Here is a 22,119-nt window from a genome sequence, read left to right as displayed (position 1 = left end):
CACTTCGCTGGAAGATGAAGTGAGGGGAGACCTGATCACCACATTCAAGACACCCAAGGGAATCGACAGGGTTGATAAGGACAGGCTATGGAACACAAGGGGCACACGCACTAGGGGACACAGGTGGAAACTGAGTACCCAAAAGAGCCACAGATAGAATTTTTTTTTTTTTTTTTTTTTTTTTTTTTTTTTAGTGTCAGAATGGGAACGGGAAAGCACTAGGAAGTAATGTGGCGACTCCTCACACAAGTAACGAGGCTGACCCCCATACAATGTCACATGTAGACATGACAGAGCCCAAGAGGCACAGGATCCGATACACCTGTTGATGGACGGTTGAGAGGCAGGACCAAGGAGCCAGAGCTCAACCCCCACAAGCACAACTAGGTGAGGACATATATTGTAAAAGCACAAGCCGCCGACTAGTGGCAAAGAGCACTACGCCGGCCAGGCAAAGAAGGCACAAAACTGCATCAAAAGGCCCACCTCGACAGCAAAACCACAAAGTCCCAGCACAACCACAACATGTGCCAAGACCCAAAAAGCTCAGTCTGCAAGCCAGGAAGACCCCGGAACCCCAAAAGGCAGAACCGAGTCACACAAGGAAACAAAGTCCCCTGAACCCACAAAAGGGGGCCCAAGAGGAAGAAACCTCCAGAACGAAACCAAGGAACCCAAAGGAACCCAGAATCGAACCAGGGGGAGCCCAAACCACCACATTTGCCGGCGGAGAACACCACTAAAAGGCAAAGCACAGACCCCAGCAGAACGCCCTGGGAAAACGGTCCCAACAGACCGAAAACCGAGGGGCAAGGTGTGGGAGCAAGCATACCAGCCAGGGGCACTGAGCCTAAACCCAGAGGCTCAGACCCAAAATCAACACCCAAACGTTCCCAGAGGAACAGGCAACGGCAAGAAAACACCAGAAAAACAAAGAAACGACAACAGGAGAACAAAAACCCTGCAAATTTTTTGAAAACTCACCAGAGACGCTCGCTCGCACACCCAGACGCATGTAAACAAACCGCAACGCCGCCCTGGCGGCCACGCCGGGAAACCGGCAGACGAAAATGGCCGCCAGCAGGGGCTGTGACTGACGCTTAAGACACAAAAACACGCCAGCAAATGTGGGAAGCTAGCAGACTGGAAGGGCGAAAAACGACGCCCAACAGCAGAAAAACCCCTGAAGGGGCAAAACTGCCCCAGAACTGCTAGCAGGCAACCCCCACAGCCCCGGGAACCAACAACAGAGGCCCCGGGGCAGAGCCGTCCTCCAAGCCCTCCGCCCTTAAAGAAAAGCAAGAGCCCATGGGAAAGGCAACAAGAAAGGGCCGCTGGTAAGACCCAGAAGCCTTGGCAGGAGGCACAGGCTCAAACCTCCGTCCCCAACCCGAACGGGGCATCCCCCGAAAACCGCCCGAGTCTCTGCCGCAACTGAACCCCGCCCCGACCCCGAAACCCACAGACGGTCCGGAGCCGGGAACATGGAGAGAAGGGGCGAGCAGCACCTAACCAAACGGGGCGGCCACGGGGCATTCGAGTGGGAAACCAACCTAGCATGTTGCAGCAACCTAACCTAGCTTGCAACACGGATGCCGCCTGTACTCTGAACAGTAATAACATCAGGAGAGTACTGGAGAACAAGCAGAGAATCACTCGCAAGACTCCGGGTCAAGGTGTCAGTGACCCAACAGGCAGCATGACGGAGGTAAAAATGGCGACTGTCACCCGGAGACAAGGGAACAGCAACCAACGATCCCGTTCAAGACGGGTTGGAACCCGGAAGACACATTCAATGGTCCCCCGAGCCCAGACAGGGGTTTCCAGGGCCCGCAGGGTAACAACTACGGGAAGCCCGGGCAAGGTGTTGCTAACCGGTGAAGAAACCCAAACATAACAAGAGGGTAGATTATAGCACTGAAAACCCCTGAGACGTGTACAAGCACGGGGGCCTAGCAGAGGGCCGCCAAACACTACCAGTGGAACTATAACCACCTTAGGCAGACCCCCACCAAGCAAGAAAATGAAAAACAAAAGAAAAACCCCGCAAAAGTACACCGTCTCCAGAGGCAACAGAAACCGGCCGCCGCTTAGGTGGCAGGCTGCGCAACACCTTGACGCCCTAACCAGCACAATACCAAACCCTACCCAGGGCCAAACAAGGGCCCCAAGCCCCAGCTGGCCCCAAGGGCGAGGCAAATGCCGAGCAGCAAGAACCTCTACGGGAATGGTTCCCGAACGCCCCAGGGAAGATAACCCTGTTACGCAAGGGCAGTACTCACAGGGCGCTTAGGGAAGTCAGCCACTAAGCACATGCAGCCCCGGCACTGATGAAGTACTCCTGGCCACCGCACACCACAACACACGGCAGTGAACGCCACACAAGGCAAACACCGCCTAGGAAACTGAGGCCAGAGAAGCGTCAATCCCGGTTGACATTAGCGAACGAACTGAAGCTTGGCAGCCGGCGCGGTAGGTCCGGGGCTCCCCCCTCCCCCTCCCGGGGTGGGGAGGGCTGCGCGGACAATCGGCGCGGCAGTAAAGTGTGATGTTTGCTTGTTTGCTTGTTTCCTTGGGATTGTAGGGAGTTTTCTACCTCTCTGTTCGGTTTTTGTTGTAGTTTCTTACCATGTGGGGTTTGTTTTGTTACGCCTACCTTTCTGGGTGCCTAACCCCGGTCGATGGCAGATAAGGAAAACCCCCAACCATATGGGGTTTTCCAGGGCCATTGCTCCCTGAAACCTCTCTGAAGGGGCCAGGTTCTGGCGCTGGTCCCTGGTAGGTCTGAACTCCTTAGCTAATGTCCCGGTCTAACATAACATACATTAGCCCGATAAGCTCCAGGGAGCCGTAGGGGCTCCCCACAGAAACCTATTATAAATCCAGGTAAATGCAGTCAACCCAACCAGCTCTTTTTCTGTAAGATCTCTGTGGCTCTATCAAAAAGTAAAGAGATATGTTACACACAATCTTCCTGTACTAAAACCATGCTGTCTGTCTGGTATTATATCATTTCTGTCTAGGTATTCTCCCCATTTGGTTTTAATTATCTTTCCAAGTATTTTGACTACTACGCTTATCAATGATACAGGTCACTTATAGGGGTCTTCTCTGCTACCATTTTTATAGATTGGAACCATGTTTGCCTTTTTCCATATACAGTATCTGCTAAGATGCTTGAAAAATCAACCGAAATGGAATGTCAGCTCACATGTGCATTCCCTCGGAACCCAAGGCAAGACTCCACCTGGGGCCCAACTGGTTCGTTTCTACCTAGCTCTTTGAGCAGTTTCTCTACTTCACCTTGAGACACTTCTATGTACTCAATGTAATTCTTTGACATGTGTATTGTGTCTGGTTCTCTGAAAACCTCAATTTGCACAAACACACTTTAGAACTGTTCATTTAGTGTTTCACACATTTCCTTTTCAGTCTCTGTGAATCTGTTTCCCCATTATCAAAATCTGGATTTTATCCATTACATGCAACTTGCTCTTAATAAATTTATAAGAGTTGGCCTGGTTCTGTTTACATTTGTCCTCTCTCCCTTTCTCAAAGTTTGTTTGCTTCTCTTTTCACTGTTGTGCTGCTTTTTCTTGCTTGCTAGTATTGCTGGCATGTTTGAAGGTTAGACCTCTTCCTATAGTGGAAGAGGTCTAACCTTAAGAAATGTTGGCCCATTTTCTGGCTGGAGACCCCATGTGGTTCCCAACTACTTGGTCGCATCAACCATGTTTGGCCTACCAGGGATCAAAGCCAAAACCTGGGCCAGAACCTGGGCACCCCTCCTCCCAGAGGCACGGAGAACAGGTGGTACTCCGCCACACCTACTGGGAAAGCATCCAGAACCTAACCCATGCAAACCACTGCTGGATTCAGTGAGACCAAAGCCTCAAAACTGGTTGGTTACCTTCAGGCCCTGAGAATTCTCTGTGAGTTTGAGTGTGGTCTATGGATATCCCCTCCAAACCTGTGCAAGTTTGAAGGCTGTTTGTCATCTGTGCCAAGGAGCGACGATCATTCTTTCTGCTTCCACCACTTGGGCAGCATGGGCAACTACAACCCTGTTAGGTCATAGTTGGGCACCTACGACCTCGAGTCCTGTTTGGTTTGTTCTCCCCCATGTGTTTTTTTTTTATTGCCCTCCTGCTGATGTTCAAGCGTATCAGGGGCCAGATTCACGAAAGCACTTACGCAAGCACTTACGAATCTGTACATCTTTTCTCAATCTTTGGCGGCTTTGTTTCCAATTATTAAACAGTTAATGAGCTCCGAAGCACCAGGAGGCTGTTTATAACAATAACAACAGTTGATTGGGAAGTTTTCATGCTTGTAAACTGTTTAATAAATGTAACCAAAGCCGTCAAAGATTGAGGAAAGATGTACACATTCGTAAGTGCTTGCGTAACTGCTTCGTGAATCTGGCCCCAAGTACCTATCGCTTTGTAGGTTTGTTTCACTCGCCTTCAACAGTCTTGGTTGTGTGCCCGAGGCGCACAAAGTTGGCCCATCTTGTTTTTAAGAGATCTGGAATTGGGGGTTAGTGAATTACACTTTGGTTCCATCCATCCCTCCTCTTTCTTCATGTTCAGATGTGGTACACACCCAACTTTTGTTTTTTTCACCCCTACTTCTGGCTCCGAGATGTCCGAGGGTTACAAAGTCAAGGCAGGGTCATTTACCTCGGGATGTGGCTCTGCCATGCCCAGGGGTGGCTCCTTCCATTTCGGGCACAGAGGCAGTCAAGCCATTTAATCCTGCCGAGGTACTTGCTGTTTTCTTCCATTCAGCCAATCCTTTCTTCCGAGGCCTCTTCCTTGGACTCTGCTTTCTTATCCTAGGCAGAGGGCATGGACTCTAGCTCTGCCCCAGAGCCTTCAAGGTTGGTTTCTGGGGCATCTTGGGTTTCTTTGGGCCCTGCCTGGACCTTCATCCCTTCTGATGTGGGTCTGTTGCTTCAGGGGGAGACAGGTTTTCATACTCTTTTTCCCCTTGTATGGTTTTGCTCTTCATGCAGCTACCTCCAGGGTTTGTTTCCATGTGCCTTTCAGTCCACTGGAAGTGTCCTTCCCGAGATTCTTCCTCTCGGGGTCTTCCCTTTGGTGGCTCGGGCAGATCATTTTAAGTCCCTCCTGTGAGACCTGGAGCCTCTGTGATGGACCCTGCCTCTTCTGAATTTGGGTCTTCCTTGTTGTAGGGTTGATGCAGCGCCATGCTCTATAGCCTTCGCTATCAGTGGCCCTCATGGTGGACGATTTGCAGGCTCGCTCCCACTTTGCTACGGTTGTGCATTTTCTGGCCCTCGTGGCACTCTATACTGACTCCACGAGGACATGGATGCACTCGCCTCTGGGTCAGGTGCAGATGCCTTGATACCTACCCTGGTGATGTAAGCAGCTGTGCCCAGGCTATATGTACCTGTGCTCTGGTAAACTGTGGCAGCATTCTACTCTCCCTATCTCTCGTGTTGACAGGCTGTGTTGGCCCAGTAATTCGAATTGGGGGTTAGGCCTTCACCGGTACCACTCTCACACTCTGTAGACAGATTCCACTATTCATAGGTCACTCTGTCCTGTTTTGCTGTTCGCCCATTGATAGGGGAGTGGAGCGGTTCACCCGGTTTGTCAGATCCTGGTTCCACGATTTGTGGGCTTTTCAGGTTGTTTTGCCTACCAGGGATCAAAGCCAAAACCTGGACCAGAACTTGGGCCAGATCACAGGCATGGCCTGCGGTGGAGTTGGTCAGTCAGCCAACCTCCCCCCCCCCCCCCAGTGGTCGGGGCTTTCAGGGCAGACTTCTTCCCCTCGCCTCCATTTGGGTTGTTGTGGAGTGGGATGCTTCTAGTGTGGTCGAAATAGCAGTCTCTCTTTGCTGGGTATCTCACCCTCTTCCCAGTTCCGAAGATGGACTCGGCTGTGCTTTGTTTAATTCTTGATCTTTCAGGGTTGGACAAGTTCATTTCCTGCCCAACTTTCTGCATGACCACTCTGGCCCAGATATGCCTTGTGTTGGAGACTGGACCTGGATGGTTTCTCCGAACCACTGGGCTTTACCCGATTTACCCGAAGGCCACTACCTTAGCAGCCTCAATGAGGACAGGAAGCTGGCATCTTGTCAAAGGTCCCCCCAAATGCTTCTTGATACATTCCTATGCATGCAGAGAATTGGTTATGCTTCATTGTGAGGCATCAGGTTTATCACTTTAGGGTTGCTCCCTTCAGCTCGATTCTGGCTCCCTGTGTTTTCCACCAGATTGGCTCGGATCAAGACTAATTCATTTTGGAGGGGGGGGGGGGTTGTATTCTGGCCTGCCTCAACATCTGGCTGGTTCTTCATTCTCTTCTACAGTAGGTTATAATGCATTGAATACATTATTTCCAAAACGACATGGTCACTCTTACCCATGGGAGGAAGGTACTGAATGTCTAATATCTCCTCTTTTCTGAAGGATATTACATTCAACATTGCTGGAACATCCCCTTCCCTCATTCTCACGGCCTGCTTAATGTGTTGAAACATGAATGTCTCCAGAACAAGGTTTATGAATCTGCCTGTCCAAATGTCTACTGTTCTTGATATCAATAGACTGGAGGCCTTGGTGAGGTCACAAAGTACAACAATTGTGATTTATCTTTATATGCCCTTTATTATAATCTTTTTTCATAATCATTACGAGGCCCCTACATCTTGAGGTTATCTTGAGATCATTTCGGGGCTTAGCGTCCCTGTGGCCCGGTCCTCGACCAGGCCTCCTTTTTGTTACACATCCCCAGGAAGCAGCCCATAGCAGCTGTCGAACTCCCAGGTACCTATTTACTGTTAGGTGAAGAGGAGCAAGAAAGTAGGGTGAAAGAAACTCTGCCCATTTGTTTCCGCCTCCCCCCGGGATCGAACCCCGGAATCTCAGGCCTACAAATCCGAAGCGCTGTTCACTCGGCTGTCAAGCCCCTTTGTTACATTATTGTTATGAAGCCTTCACATTTATTATCCAGCTCCTCCTTCGTCCAAGTGTTGCATGCTGGTTGACTGTAGGTATTTACGATTATAAGTTTTATCATCCTGAATCTACAAATCTCCCGAGCCATTATGTTCACGTGTTGTGTTTGTCAAGTATTATGTCTCTTACCGCAAGCTGTTCTTTCACCATCATGGCAATGCCTCCACCGTTCCCAATTTTTCTGTCATCTTCAAACTGCGTATAGCCCCTTGGGAATGCCTCCTCATTTACAATTGAATTTTCAAGTTTTGTCTCTGCCAAGTCTTTTTTCTTATTGTTTCTTGTAACTGCATTCCCCTTATAGTGTATTTTTTATATTATTCATTTATTTATATATACAAGAGTTCTTACATTCTTGTAAAGTCACTAGCACGCACTGTGTTTCAGGAGCGGATCCTTGATCGTAATTTTTCCCCAGAATGTGACCTATCAAGTCGTTTAACAGCCAGGCACCCATTCATTACTGGGTGAACAGAGGCTACAGTTAAGGATTAGCCCCCAGTCAATCCTCCCGCGACCAGTATACGAACCCTGGCCAAAGCGCTCGTGAAATGCCAGGCGAGTGTTTTACCACTGTGGCACAAGGACTGCGTGTTCAGCATTTCTTCTTAGTTATACAGTATACAAGTCTCCTATCCACCTTGCCCGATTTCATTACTTTACACTTACAGTACTTGGATCAATTACTAGCAGCCAATTATCTGCCCATCTTGGTTATCTTGAGATGATTTCGGGGCTTAGTGTCCCCGCGGCCCGGTCCTCGACTAGACCTCGTTTTTGTTACACACCCCCAGGAAGCAGCCCGTAGCAGCTGTCTAACTCCCAGGTACATATTTACTGCTAGGTAACAGGGGCATCAGGGTGAAAGAAACTCTGCCCATTTGTTTCCACCTCCACTGGAGATCGAACCCGGAACCTTAGAACTATGAATCCCGAGCGCTGTCAACTTATCCGTCAGGCTCCATACCTGAACTATGAGCCTGATGTCTTCTTGTAGCACCCTACAGTCCACTTTAATTCTTAGCTGTTTGTAATATTGTAGTAAAGCTATGTGGGTCTGGCCACACGATGCTGCCAACCATTGAAGACCATCTCCCTGTTTATAAAGAACCGTTATGTATTTTTGGAGCCTTTTTGGAACACAGTCGCTGGAACCATGCGTAGTAGCCTTTGCCTTTCCATTGGAGAATTCCAGCAACGTGGAGAGGGGGGGGGGGACTTGCTGCTTGGGTGACAGCTTCAGAAACATATTGATCTACCCCGGATTTGCACCCTGGTTACCACAGCATAATTCCTTAGTCTCTCAAGACTGATGGATGCCGCCTACTACTACTATGTATTTTATGTTACCTATTATAACCATCTTTTTCATTCTAAGCTTCCAAGCTACTCGACTGCTCTTGTGATAGAGTACTTGAGAGCTCTTGTCTTATTCTCTTTTTGTTGAAAGGCCTTTGGTCTTTGCCTATGCAGGAACTAGTTGGGGGGGGGGGGTCCTTTGCCCGAGGAAAAGTGGTATGTCTTTCACAACATTAATGACAGTACTGGTGGCAAGTGTTCCGAGATCTTTTCCGCAGGTCGTAAAGCGCCCCCTGTCAAACCTGTTGGTTCTCCCTGCTTCTGAGTGGAAGGAGTCGTATTTTCCTCACCATACTAAGTTCAAAGCTCCTTAGGGGGTAAGTTCCTTTTTCATTCGAACTCTCAGGGTGCTACAAACATCTACTGTATACCCACGTCTGAAGGCAAACCATGTGGGGTACAAGTAGACACGTTTGCCTCATTTGGAACCCATAAGCTCAAATGAAAGTCGGAGGACAGAACATTGGGGAAGTTCTCCCATTCCAAGATTCAGGGGCAATAACTCTTGCTGACTCGATCTCTTGACTCGGTAACTTGATAGCTCTTGTTTAACCCCTTCATTGCTCCAATTGCTATTTATGATTAGCGCCTGTGCACATGTCATGTATAATATCCCCCCCCCCCCCCATTTGATTTGTTAACCAATTTGTGTCGGACATATCTTGATTTAGTACTTTTAAAAAGTTGGGCAGTCCAAGGGTTAATTGCTTTAACTTGTTTGTTCCAATACAAGTGGTGGTAGAGAAGAAATCTTCAAAAACCTGTGATGGGTGACAGCGATGATGTGGTATTTACTGCCATTCCTTTATGTGGAGACTTTTAAAGAGGAAGTACATTCTGATACAGTATTAATAATGAAATCATGCTGCTGTTTGGGTACCAGCAAGCCCCACTATGATGGCTGTGTACAGTTTACCTGGGTCAACTTGACAGTGACAAGTTGACCCTTGCCCCTCTATAACTCATCATAGCATTTCCTCCAAGTATCAAAACAATACTTCATTTTCAAACTTTAATCTATTGTAGTCCTGGAGGGACGATGGATGTTTACCCTGGCAGCGGAAGGATTCTCAGCAATAGTCCACTCATGTGGCAACTGGCTACATGATACACATGCGCCAGCATCACTATTAGCTCTCCAAAGGCTGAGATTGGCAGACACTCTCCTCCTAATCCACAGTACCACACATGCTGTCCTATAAATGTGCAATTCTCCCATTTCCAGTGACTATCTTCTTGAGGTTATCTCGAGATGATTTCGGGGCTTTTTAGTGTCCCCGCGGCCTGGTCCTCGGCCAGGCCTCCACCCCCAGGAAGCAGCCCGTGACAGCTGACTAACACCCAGGTACCTATTTTACTGCTAGGTAACAGGGGCATAGGGTAAAAGAAACTCTGCCCATTGTTTCTCGCCGGCGCCTGGGATCGAACCCAGGACCACAGGATCACAAGTCCCGCGTGCTGTCCGCTCGGCCGACCGGGAGCTCCCGGTCGGCCGGGCGGTACTACAATACAGTACTTGCATATTTTGCCACGTAGTATGGACTGGGTTTCAGCTCCTAATGTGCATGTGCAGTTTGTGCTTACAGTATTTGCCGAAAACACTACACACGTTAGCGACTTTGCAAGAAAGTATTAATCATTAAAACTTGTAATAACCCATGTACCTTGTATATATACAAAAAATCAGACACTCAGTAGAGGTGACAGTGACAGCAGAGTTGCTGGCATGAAAAGCTGAAAGCCTTTAATGACACTGAACAAAATTTAGGCCAAGCGATAGTGAAAATGTACATGAAAAGAAAAACTAATTTTTGTAATTTGCCAATACCACATCACCTTAGCTGTAACAGCTGAAGGTAAGCATTTTGAAAATTAAATCACCTTATCGGTATAAAATGACCAAGATATCCAGTACATAAACTAGACAAGCTTAGAGAATATATAACCAACCAAAAGTGCACAAAACGGACGCTGGCAACTTGACAACTTACCACGACAACCCATATGCTTATGCTACTACAAAAGTTAGTCTCACACATTGGTAAAGCTTTTCCCCATGACTTCATAAAAGCACAGCATACTTAAAGCCAATTTAATAAACTATAACAATAGTGATGACCAAACCACACGCCAGAAGACGAGGAGACGACAACGTTTTGGTCCGTCCTGGACCATCATCGAGTCGACGGTCCAGGACGGACTGAAATGTCCGTGTCTCTTCATCATCTGGTGTGTGGGTTTGGCCATCATATCTTCAGCCACATTACCGACTCATCGTCTGTATAACAATAGTCAGATCAAACTCTCTTTGCAAAGGAGCAAAATAATATACTATACACATGTACTATCACACAGCACTTCTAATACTATAAGCAATCATAATAATTAACTACTTTGCAATCAGACAATACAATTTTTGGTTACATATCCTCTGTACAAGTAAACAATTCGTGCCACAATACCTAACAAAAAACCACCACCATAAACATTATTTCAATTAGAGCCTTATTTATTAACTCTAAACCCATAGCCATATTAATAATGGAACTACCACCAAACAGTGAATTATGTCGGAAAATCAGAATATCCACCAACATGTATATTAGAATCGGAAACAAAACAATACAACAGTCGGATACTCAACACAAGAGCCCTGAAACCATACCCCAGGAGTACTGTTAGTAGTAAATAAACACAGTAATTATATATGGTTGTACCAAAACCTTCATTATTGGGGATCCCATCTTTCACAACACTAATGACGGATGAATAAATCCACAAGGGCCGTGATGAGGGTTTCAAACCTACGCACAGGATGTGACCGACAGTCAAGTGTTCCGAGATCTTTCCCGTAGGTCGTACAGTACGTCACGTAACGTACAATTCACTTGCAAGCATTAAATGCAGTATTGCATCCTGCACAAAAGTGGCTGTCTTCACATCACTGCTCAAGTGCGAGTTTGACAAATTGACTACTACACAATTTGACGCCCACTATTGCATGAAATTTATTCCACTAGATTTTACAATGTATGGCATCAATAGAAAACTTGCATGACGAATCAATGAATCTCAAAAGCCTTTCCATGTAATTAATATAATAAGAATATATATATATATATTTTACAATTAATATTGTATCTTTCAACTAACAGGATTTGTTGTTGCAAATTCTTAAATTCTCTATTACACCTTATTTTGCTCCTCATCTCTCGTGCCTATTTATTGCCTGTCTCTACTTCCTCATCACAATCGACTTGAGAATGGTCCAGGACAGACTGAAACGTCGTCGTCCCTTCACATTCTAGTGTGTGGTCTGGTCATCAAATTCTTAAAATTGATCAAGGCTAAATGTCCATACCTGGTTACATGCAAATTATTTAGAGCTTCGAAACACTACTGTATAAAGCAGCTTGTAATTACTATCACAACACTCGCTGGGATCATCTTATTAATGAAGACTTTCAGTCGGCCATGTCTACTATATACATCACTAACTATGCAACTTTCAAGAGGGAAATATGAAAGAAAATGGAAACATTAATGAAAATAAAGTACTGTATTAAATACAGTTTAAACAGGTACTGTAACAAAACAAAATATGGAAGAACAGACTTACAAGAAGCTATCTGCTATAAAAGTCTAACTTTTATCAAATATTAAAACCCATACATGAAATTAAATGAAAGTAATAATGCTTCAGAGAGATTCCTTCACCCTTACCAGAACGGACCGAAACATTGTCACTGTCATTTCAGTGTGTGTGTGTTTGTAATTACCCAAGTGTAATCCCTAAGAGTAGGTACAGGATGAGAGCTACGCTCGTGGTGTCCCGTCTTCCCAGCACTCTTTGTCATATAAAGCTTTGAAACTACTGACGGTCTTGGCCTCCACCACCTTCTCATCTTACTTGTTCCAACCTGTCTACCACTGTTTGCGAAGTGAATTTTCTTATATTTCTTCGGCATCTGTGTTAAGCTAGTTTAAATCTATGACCTCTTGTTCTTGAAGTTCCAGGTCTCAGGAAATCTTCCCTATCAATTTTATCAATTCCTGTTACTATTTTGTACGTAGTGATCATATCACCTCTTTTTCTTCTGTCTTCTAGTTTTGGCATATTTAATGACTAACCTCTCCTCGTAGCTCTTGCCCTTCAGTTCTGGGAGCCACTTAGTAACATGTCTTTGCACCTTTTCCAGTTTGTTGATGTGCTTCTTAAGATATGGGCACCACACAACCACTGCATTTTCTAGCTTTGGCCTAACAAAAGTCATGAACAATTTCTTTAGTATACTGTATCGCCATCCATGCATTTAAAAGCAATTCTGAAGTTAGAAAGTGTGGCATAGGCTCCTTGCACAATATTCTTTATGTGGTCCTCAGGTGATAGTTTTCTATCTAGAACCACCCCCTAGATCTCTTTCTTTATCAGAATTCTTTAAAGATTTCTCACATAATATGGTGGTGTGCATATGTTGCAATCATATACACAATCATATGCAATCATAAAGATGCCCAAGCAGCTTCCTGTTCTCTGTCGGGAACAGGAAGCTTCTTAGGCTTAATGAGGTTTCTCTAGGCCAAATTACTGACCTTCCCCAAGATATGATCAATAACACTTGCCTAACTCCTGGGTATCTATTTAGTGCCAGGTGAACAGAGGCATCAGGCGTTTGGAAATGTACCCAAACATTTCGTCCTCAATAGGAAACTAACCGAAGACCATTTCTTAGACTGCACTGCACTACAGGGCACCTAAATGTATTTACTACACACATACAGTAGATACATTTGTGCTACAATGACCTGTAGTACAATTTGATTTCAAGAGCAGTGATATATTTCCTCTCGTTTCCTAACGCCTGATGCCATTGATCACTTAGCATCAAATAGTTACCCATGAATTAGCCGACTGTTGTGGGTTGTATCCTGGGAAAGGTCGGCCATTGGCCAATGAAGGCCTCAATAAGCATAACGGGCATCCTGTCTCCTGACAATGGGAAATCGCGTAATTACCTAAGTGTAAGTACCTAAGTGTAGTTACAGGACGAGAGCTACGCGTGCAGGTGTTCCGTCTTCCCAACGCACTTTATTCATTCAGTGGTGATCATTCTGCCTCTATTTCATCTATCTTGTAGCTTTAGCATATGTGTGTGCCCGTGTAACGTGTGTGTGTGTGTGTGTGTGTGTGTGTGTGTGTGTGTGTGTGTGTGCGCAACAAAAATTATACACCCACATTTAACTAACAAAAAAAAAAGATAAAGATAAAGAAGATTGCACTATAACTATATATACACACAGAAAACAAAACTTTAATCAATTATGTAGACGTTATAAAAGAGAAAGAAGCAGAGAACTATTGGACAATCAAGACTGCTTGTCTCACTACTCAAGGAAATACAAGACGGGAAGAAGGAACCACTAACTACCTTGGAGGTCAACCTTCTCGGGTGAATCTGGACGTGGTGTGGAGGGCAGGTCAGGCAGGAGCAAACACGGAGGAGAAGTTGGGGTTAATATAAATAAGGCTAAGTCACTACTGCCTTCAAGTCTTACATTTCATACCACCAAATAACTACACAACTAAAAAAAAATATAAATACTGTCACAAAAAACAACAAACAAAAATATAAGGAAAAAACAAACTACAAATCTACCAATGCTTAATCCACGTGCTGAAACAAAATAAGTAATTAAATAAAACACATCACTCGTGCCGCGTAACACATTACCACCCCTCTATTACAAACTTTAAGAGCATTTCTCCGAGTCCAAAACCTTAACCATGAAATACAAACAAAACCCACTTACAGTGCCAAAGATGCCCAAGAAGCAGGAACCATTAATCCAAACCATCACCATTACAGGTAAAACTATTTTCAAAGTTTAACTGCATAAAATATCCCACATGCCACCATATGCAATAAAGAACCGATATTTAACACTTCTACACGACTAAGGGCTACAGTTTAGACCATATATATTTCTGCATTTCTTGTGAAAGCCCCTTGTGGTTCCCTGAAGCTACCATCTCCGATGTAGGTGCCATCAGTCGCTTTGTTCTACCATGAAGTATTGCCACCATCGAGGAAGTTACCCATAAAGTCAGCTAGACAAAACAAATGACAGCTGGCTGCCTCTAAGACCTACAGCCTTAAAAAATGGGCCAGGAGGGAGGGAGGGAGGGAGGGGGGTTTGTTGACCAATCCACACACTAGAAAATGAAGGGACGACGACGTTTCGGTCCGTCCTGGACCATTCTCAAGTCGATTGGTCAACATACTTCAGCCACTGGTATTGTGACTCGTTGCCTGCAGGGGGCAGGGGGGGGGGGGGTTTATTACACCATTTGTCAAACTGATGGTGGAGCGGCTCGCAACCTGTGGCCTGCTCCCTCCTGCCTCAAATGATGGGGGGGAAAGTGAAGTGAACGAGCAGGCACTAGTTTAATGTAATTTTCAATCATTTGTCTACAAAGTTTGGAGAGTTTTATTGCCTTTTTTGTGGCTGCAGATCTTGCAAGCAGCCAGCTGTGGTGTTATCGTGAGGTTATCTCGAGATGATTTCAAGGGCCTGGTCGAGGCCCATTCCTCGACCAGATCTCCTTTTTGTTACACATCCCCAGAAAGCAGCCTGTAGCAGCTGTCTAACTACCAGGTATCTATTTTCTGCTAGATGAACAGGGGCATCAGGATGAAAAACTTTGCCCATATGTTTCCGCCTCCACCGGGGATCGAACTTGGAACCTCAGGACTACGAACCCAAAGTGATATCCACTCGGCTGCCAGGGCCCCTTACTAGCTGGGTGTGTTTTGACTAGCCGACTTTCTGGGCGCCTATCTCAGTGGTGGCATAAATAACTTAATATATAAATGGCATGGCTCCCTTAACCTCTGTAAGGAAACTAGGTTCTAGCTCTTGGTTCCTGGCAGGCCGTAGAACTCTACAACTGATGGCGCCTACATTAGAAATGGTAAGGAAGTCAGCAGGACTTGCCCAGAAATTGGCTTTTCATTATATTCAATACTGAACGAGTAGGCTTACAGTTTAGAAGCTATACGCTACATACCAAGTTGTCTAAAATGTTGAAGAATTTGACCACAAATTCTGTACAGAATATGACATTTTCTTAAAATAAGCCACCAGGCATTAATGACCATGAGTGTTGACCAGACCACACACTAGAAGTTGAAGGGACGACGACGTTTCGACTTGAGAATGGTCCAGGACGGACCGAAACGTCGTCGTCCCTTCAACTTCTAGTGTGTGGTCTGGTCAACATACTTTAGCCACGTTATTGTGACTCATCGCCTACATATGACCATGAGTGCTGGGGATAAAACTGGCTGTGGTATTTGCTGAAAATTTTTAAAAGCTTATATTGTCATTGCAAATAACATGCTTATTGTTTTGCAAATTTCTAACCATAATACTTAAATCTAAAACTGCCTTTCATAAATGATGCTTAACCACTGCACTGCTCACATGGTTTTGGCAAAAACTTCATAGTGCAATTGTCAAGGACCTATTTGTTGTTGTTTTTATAAATGTTCAGTTAATGTCAAAATGTTTCCAAACTCAACCATTTTCATTTCAAAACACAGAGTGATGAAAACATTAAAAAACATTAAAATATAGAATAATTAAAAGAAAAAACAACTCTCAGAGCGCCTTAGGGTACTCTGCGCACTATAGTGGTTAATGAAAGTATAATGACAACATACCTGCATCTTTAACCTTATCTTAAATGATAATAAATGGAGATAGCATTCTATGGGTAATTATAGCAAAGAAATCATAAGAATGTGATGTATCAGAGGAAATATTGAGGTCATATGATGGGATTGAACCCACGTACCTAGACTCCCCAGACACGTGTGCTACCGAGTGGAATATGATGGACTAAAAGTATCTAAACCAGAATTACCGTACTTGACTTTCATGGAGTTTGGAAGGCACCATCCAGTACTACAATGCAAGCTTTAGGAGATACCCCACCCAAACAGGTGTTGGTCGTCAGCGGTAACTGCCTAAACTCGGGTATCAGTGCAACAAGTCCTCTTACAAACTACGTTGCTTTTCGCTCGTATGTGCACTCGGGCTAAAATTCTACGTAATTCAAACCTAAATCGGCTCACGAAAGTGACGTACTGTCTTGTTTTCTGTTTTGGGTCGTCTGGCTTAAGCTGTTAGGTTAGGTTAGGTTACCTTTCAATTAATGGTTTTCATGACGTTTTGAATCCTTAGGAGAACTTCCTGCCCTCCTAACCTACCAGAGGACCCTCAACTTGCCATTTTGGAAAAAAATTCCCAAATTTATTTTCAATTATTTTTCATTTTCAAATTACGGCCTTTTTTATTTGACCGTTGCGCATACGAGCGAAAAAGTGACGTAATTTATAAGAGGACAGGTTGACTGAGTGACGATGTTCCTGTGGCAGTGATAACCGCCTGCACTCTGGTATCAGTGATGATGATCCCTGGCAGTGATAACCACCTACACTCTGGTATCAGTGATGATCCCTGTTAGTGATACCAGCGTGATCAATCGACTTAAGAATGGTCCAGGACGGACCGAAACGTCGTCGTCCCTTCACCTTCTAGTGTGTGGTCTGGTCAACATACTTTAGCCACGTTATTGTGACTCATCGCCCGTGTGATGATGATCCCTGACAGTGATAACTGCCTGCACTCTGGTATCAGTGATGATCCCAGGTAGTGATACCCGCATGATGATGATTCCTGGCAGTGATAACTGTCTACACTCTGGTATCGGTGACGACGATCCCTGGCAGCGATACCCCAGTCTACTCTCAGGTGTCGGTACCGACGATCCCTGGCAACGATACCCCAGCCTACTCTCAGGTGTCGGTACCGACGATCCCTGGCAGCGATACCCAGCCTACTCTCAGGTGTCGGTACCGACGATCCCTGGCAGCGATACCCCAGCCTACTCTCAGGTGTCGGTACCGACGATCCCTGGCAGCGATACCCCAGCCTACTCTCAGGTGTCGGTACCGACGATCCCTGGCAGCGATACCCAGCCTACTCTCAGGTGTCGGTACCGACGATCCCTGGCAGCGATACCCCAGCCTACTCTCAGGTGTCGGTACCGACGATCCCTGGCAGCGATACCCCAGCCTACTCTCAGGTGTCGGTACCGACGATCCCTGTCAACTCAAATTGTATGGCCTCAATGTTTTCTCCTATCACGTTTAGAACCCACAACATATACAAGGTTAAAGAGGTTTTGGTATAAACTTACAAAGTTAAAAATGTGACCAAAAAAAAAAGTTAAGAACATTTTCAATTAATAATGTTCAAGTTTATCAGTCTTAAACTCATGTTAGTGACACTTATTCAACACAGCCTCAAGACACAGTACCTATAGCTACTGAGTGTGAAATGTACAAAGTATTAATGGCTATACCTCTAAAAAAATGTAGTTTTATACTATTATTGGATTTCTGCAGAGACCAGCAAAACAACGGGATATCTTCTCTCTTCTTGAGGTTATTTCGAGATGATTTCGGGGCTCAGCGTCCCCGCGGCCCGGTCCTCGACCAGATTTCCTTTTTTGTTGCACATCCCCAGGAAGCAGCAGCCCGTAGCAGCTATTTAACTCCCCTGGTACCTATTTACTGCTAGATGAACAAGTGCATCAGGGTGAAAGAAATTCTGCCCGTTTGTACCTGCTTCCACTGGGGATCGAACCCGAAACCTCAGGACTATGAATTCCGAGCACTGTTCACTCAGCTGTCAGGCTCCCCTGCAGGGTAACCATAAATTTAATCTATTCTAGGTTTAAATTACCAATCCTATGCTTAATACGAACAATCTCAGCCTAATTTATTACATATATAAGTATACTATACTAGGCATTTACGGGTCCCGGTAGTACAGTCGGGTTCCTTCTCGACACACAATCGAGAATTCCAGGTTCGAATCCCGGGCACGACAGAAATGGTTGAGCACATTTCCTGTCAGCTAATGCACCTGTTCACCTAGCAGTAAGTAGGTACCCAGTAGTAAGCTTGTTGTAGGGTTGTATCCTGGGAGGGTCAGTAATTCGAACTTGGGGGGGGGTGGGGGGTGACCTCGATAAAAGACTAAACGTGTGTGAACACACGCTGGCTTCCTGTCCCCTGAGACAATGACTTCTTATTATATCCAAAGTTAGGTTTGGTTGTCCTTTCTCTTGGCCCTACTACAAAATTAATAGTACAATATCTTTTTTTGGGAGCAAGAGTACATATTTTGTACTTCTCTGCTCAGTAGGTATAGGTACTGGTGCTATCATTGTTGGACGACAGGGTGGAATAGTTGCGTACCTGCTGTGGAGATCGGCAGCAGGTGTTCACTTGTATTCTAAAGCAAATAACATTAGCAGCTACAAAATATCAATGCTCTTGCTACAGCAGTCTAAGCTTAGCTACTCTACTACTGTATATTAATGCAAGGGAAAAATAAGAAAAATAGGAAGCTTAAAAGCAAAAACATAGGCAATATAAATAATGAAAAGATGTGCTTAAGATGGCATGCATATAATTTAAAGGTGCCGGCTAGTCTCTCAACGCCTCACTTGCCTCTATCTCTTGAACCCAGTGTCCGTCCTCCAAACTCGCACCCATCTTAGTAAGCCAAAAATAATACCGTTGAGTTAGAGAATACCTTTTTGTCCTGATATTGGTCCAGTCTTGAAGATTCTCATCTTGTACATTACACAGTATTTATTAATGGAATTTATATCCTAAATCTGAGTTTTCTATTTTCTTATCAAACACTAAAAATTATTTTAAATGAAAATTGGCAAATAATATTGGCCATATCCAGCAAGCTGTAAAATGTATTTACCGACTCAAACGAATCTGGACTAATGTCATTGATGTAATGATGGAACAATGTTGAAATTTTTATTAAATGTTACCCGAAAATATTGCCCAGTGGGAACTGAATACATGTTGTATTAAAATGCTCATTTAACAAACCTGTGAATCTATACTGTTCTATTGATAGCTATCAATGTTGAATAGAATCAAGCCTCACGAACAATTAAATAATATACTGTACAAGTTTGAATTTGGGAAACTTGAGAGATTTCTTCAAAACTGGATAAGCAAGAATACATCCATTAGGGGGGGGGGAAAAAAAGCCAGTTACCCAGTCACCATATACAGCATTCATCATCACGCGCAGTGTGTACAGTTAAACTTGACGAAATATAGTATTTTAACAAACCCAGAAACTATTACAATAACATGAAGGAAATTATGACTGGCATTTATATTCTATCTTCATAATGCATTTTATTTATGTAAAAGTATACTAAGCAACTTAAAAATGATTTACATCCTAAATATTTAACATACACCGGCATATGAGCAGCATATAATTTACAGACATTTTGTGGACAAATGTGTAGCGTTTCATTATACATTCATTGAAGGTGATACTGAAGTGGTTTTTGTGGGGAAAAACACGATCGTGTGTATGCAAATACAATATATTATTATTTGGTTGTTGTGGACCAAAAACTTGCATTCAGGTAATATGTATAAACTAAAATCTGTAATATGGTAAGGTGTTATACCATAGTAAATTGTAAACTAAATATTTCAAGAATTTATATTATCTAACCTATTTTATACAGAGTTAATTAAAAGAAAGAGTCTGCATGACAGTTAATAAGCAGAGTATCATAACGAACAAAACATTGGAACTAGTGAACATGAATCAATAAACTAAAAAAATGACTTAAACTACTTAAATTATCCAGACTTGGCTCATAATTAAAAAGTTGTTTACTGTGCATCTTCTCATCATGTACTGTATCTGAATACAAAACAGTATTTCATTTATAATTAAAATTAATGAGGCCAAAATCATTAATAAAGAAAGGAAGAATAAGATCGGAACACAGTAGACAACATAATGGTATCGAGAGAGAATCATGGTTGTCTGTCTTAGCACATATATAAAGAGATAAATCAATATATAAACATACCTTTGCTGTAGAGGACTGGAATATGGTCACTCGCGAGCTTCTCCTTCGTCTTGATGCCCACTACCAGAGGGGAGCCTCGTCGAGTGACCACCAACTCTCCTGGGAAGTGCTTGCTCTTGAACGCCAGGGCGAAGGCTCCCTCCTGTAACGTGGGGTCAAACTTGAGAGGGCAGTACTCGCCAATTGATATTTTGTAGCACTATGTACCATATTTCCTACAGTTTTCATAATAGTGTAAATATCTTTACTATTTTCCAAATCTCATGAATTCAAAGAAATATACTAGATACATAGTACATCATAATAATAATAATAATAATAATTGTATTCACAAGAAGGTACAATAGGTTGGCGAGATTACATAAGATTGGTATTTGTACATTCTTGCGAAGCCACTAACACGCGTAGCGTTTCGGTGATGACTGTATAAGCAGAGTAAACTAGAAAAACACACATGCATAACATAATACATAACAGACTACACAATAATAATACATAACAGTAGACAATAATAATACATAAGAGACTACACAATAATAATACATAACAGTAGACAATAATAATACACATGCTTTTATACAACATAGATAATCATTTAAAGTGTGAACCAAAAGTGGCCTCCAATGTATAATACAGCCTGTAATACATGTTGTAATTCATACATTATAATACAACATGCTTATTACCAGCTCTCTTTATAATTAATTATAAAAGATCAGCAGATAAATTGCAAATTCTAATATAAAATATTCACCGAGGTCTGACTAAGATAATTTCGTGCCCTCTGTAATCCTCTTGCACTGTTCATAGGGCGAGTATGGGACACACAATATATACTAGCCCTTGCTGGCATCAACAATCAAACCAATAGGATCTCTTTAAATGCTGTAATTAACTCGAGATGGATATCGCAAGATGGATATCGGCCAGGATTCGTATCCTGGCCGGGGGGAAAGGATTGACCTGAGTGCCAATCCTTAACTGTAGCCTCTAGTTCACCCAACAGTAAAATGGGTACCTGGTTGTTAAACAATTGGGCGGGTCGTATTTCCGGGAAAACAAGTATTAAGGACCTGCCCGGAATGCTATGCCTGCTAGTGGCTTTACAACCATGTAACAACTCTTGTATATATGTATAAATACAAAAAATAATTGTACAGGCAGAGGTCCAATCTTGTGACTATACTATACATATTCATCTCATCAGTGATCTCATCGCTGATCTCATCGAAACGTTCTAAATGCTGAACAATTTGGAGGATGTTGATTCGGACAACAACTTCAAAAGGTCAGATGTAATACAAACAAGGAACAAGTTACTAGCTCAACAAGCCACAATGTAACACACACAAGGAGCAACAGTTACTAGCTCAACAAGCCACAATGTAACACAAACAAGGAGCAACAGTTACTAGCTCAACAAGCCACAATGTAACACAAACAAGGAGCAACAGTTACTAGCTCAACAAGCCACAATGTAGGACTGAGAATAGGAGATGCTCTTTCACCCTACAGGATTATAAACCCATAGAACTGTCTATCCCCCGAAGCCTGTACTCACCTAGTTGTGCTTGCAGGGGTTGAGCTCTGGCTCTTTGGCCCCGCCTCTCAACTGTCAATCAACTGGTGTACAGGTTCCTGAGCCTATTGGGCTCTATCATATCTACATTATAAACTGTGCATGGAGTCAGCCTCCACCACATCACTGCCTAATGCATTCCTTCTGTAAACTACTTTGACACTGAAAAAGTTCTTTCT

General features: G+C 43.9%; 1 protein-coding gene across 7 annotated transcripts in view; it reads right to left on the bottom strand.

Annotated features, from left to right (window-relative positions):
* Positions 1–22,119, bottom strand: part of LOC123755787 (glutamine--fructose-6-phosphate aminotransferase [isomerizing] 2) — an 89,676-nt gene that overhangs the window by 25,721 nt on the left and 41,836 nt on the right. For 3 of the 7 annotated variants that reach the window (XM_045738638.2, XM_069305464.1, XM_069305465.1), the window contains exon 5: positions 20,362–20,503. In XM_045738638.2, the coding sequence (XP_045594594.2) occupies positions 20,362–20,503 (142 nt within the window). Of the gene's footprint in view, positions 1–13,786; positions 13,814–18,943; positions 18,989–20,361; positions 20,504–22,119 lie in introns of all 7 variants that reach the window. The other 4 variants (XM_045738610.2, XM_069305463.1, XM_045738619.2 and 1 more) reach the window with 2 other exon arrangements.

This window comes from Procambarus clarkii, chromosome 55 (genome assembly GCF_040958095.1).
Source record: "Procambarus clarkii isolate CNS0578487 chromosome 55, FALCON_Pclarkii_2.0, whole genome shotgun sequence".
NCBI lineage: Eukaryota > Metazoa > Arthropoda > Malacostraca > Decapoda > Cambaridae > Procambarus > Procambarus clarkii.
Note: the sequence above shows the minus strand (reverse complement) of the source record. Positions and strands in the feature narration are given on the sequence as shown.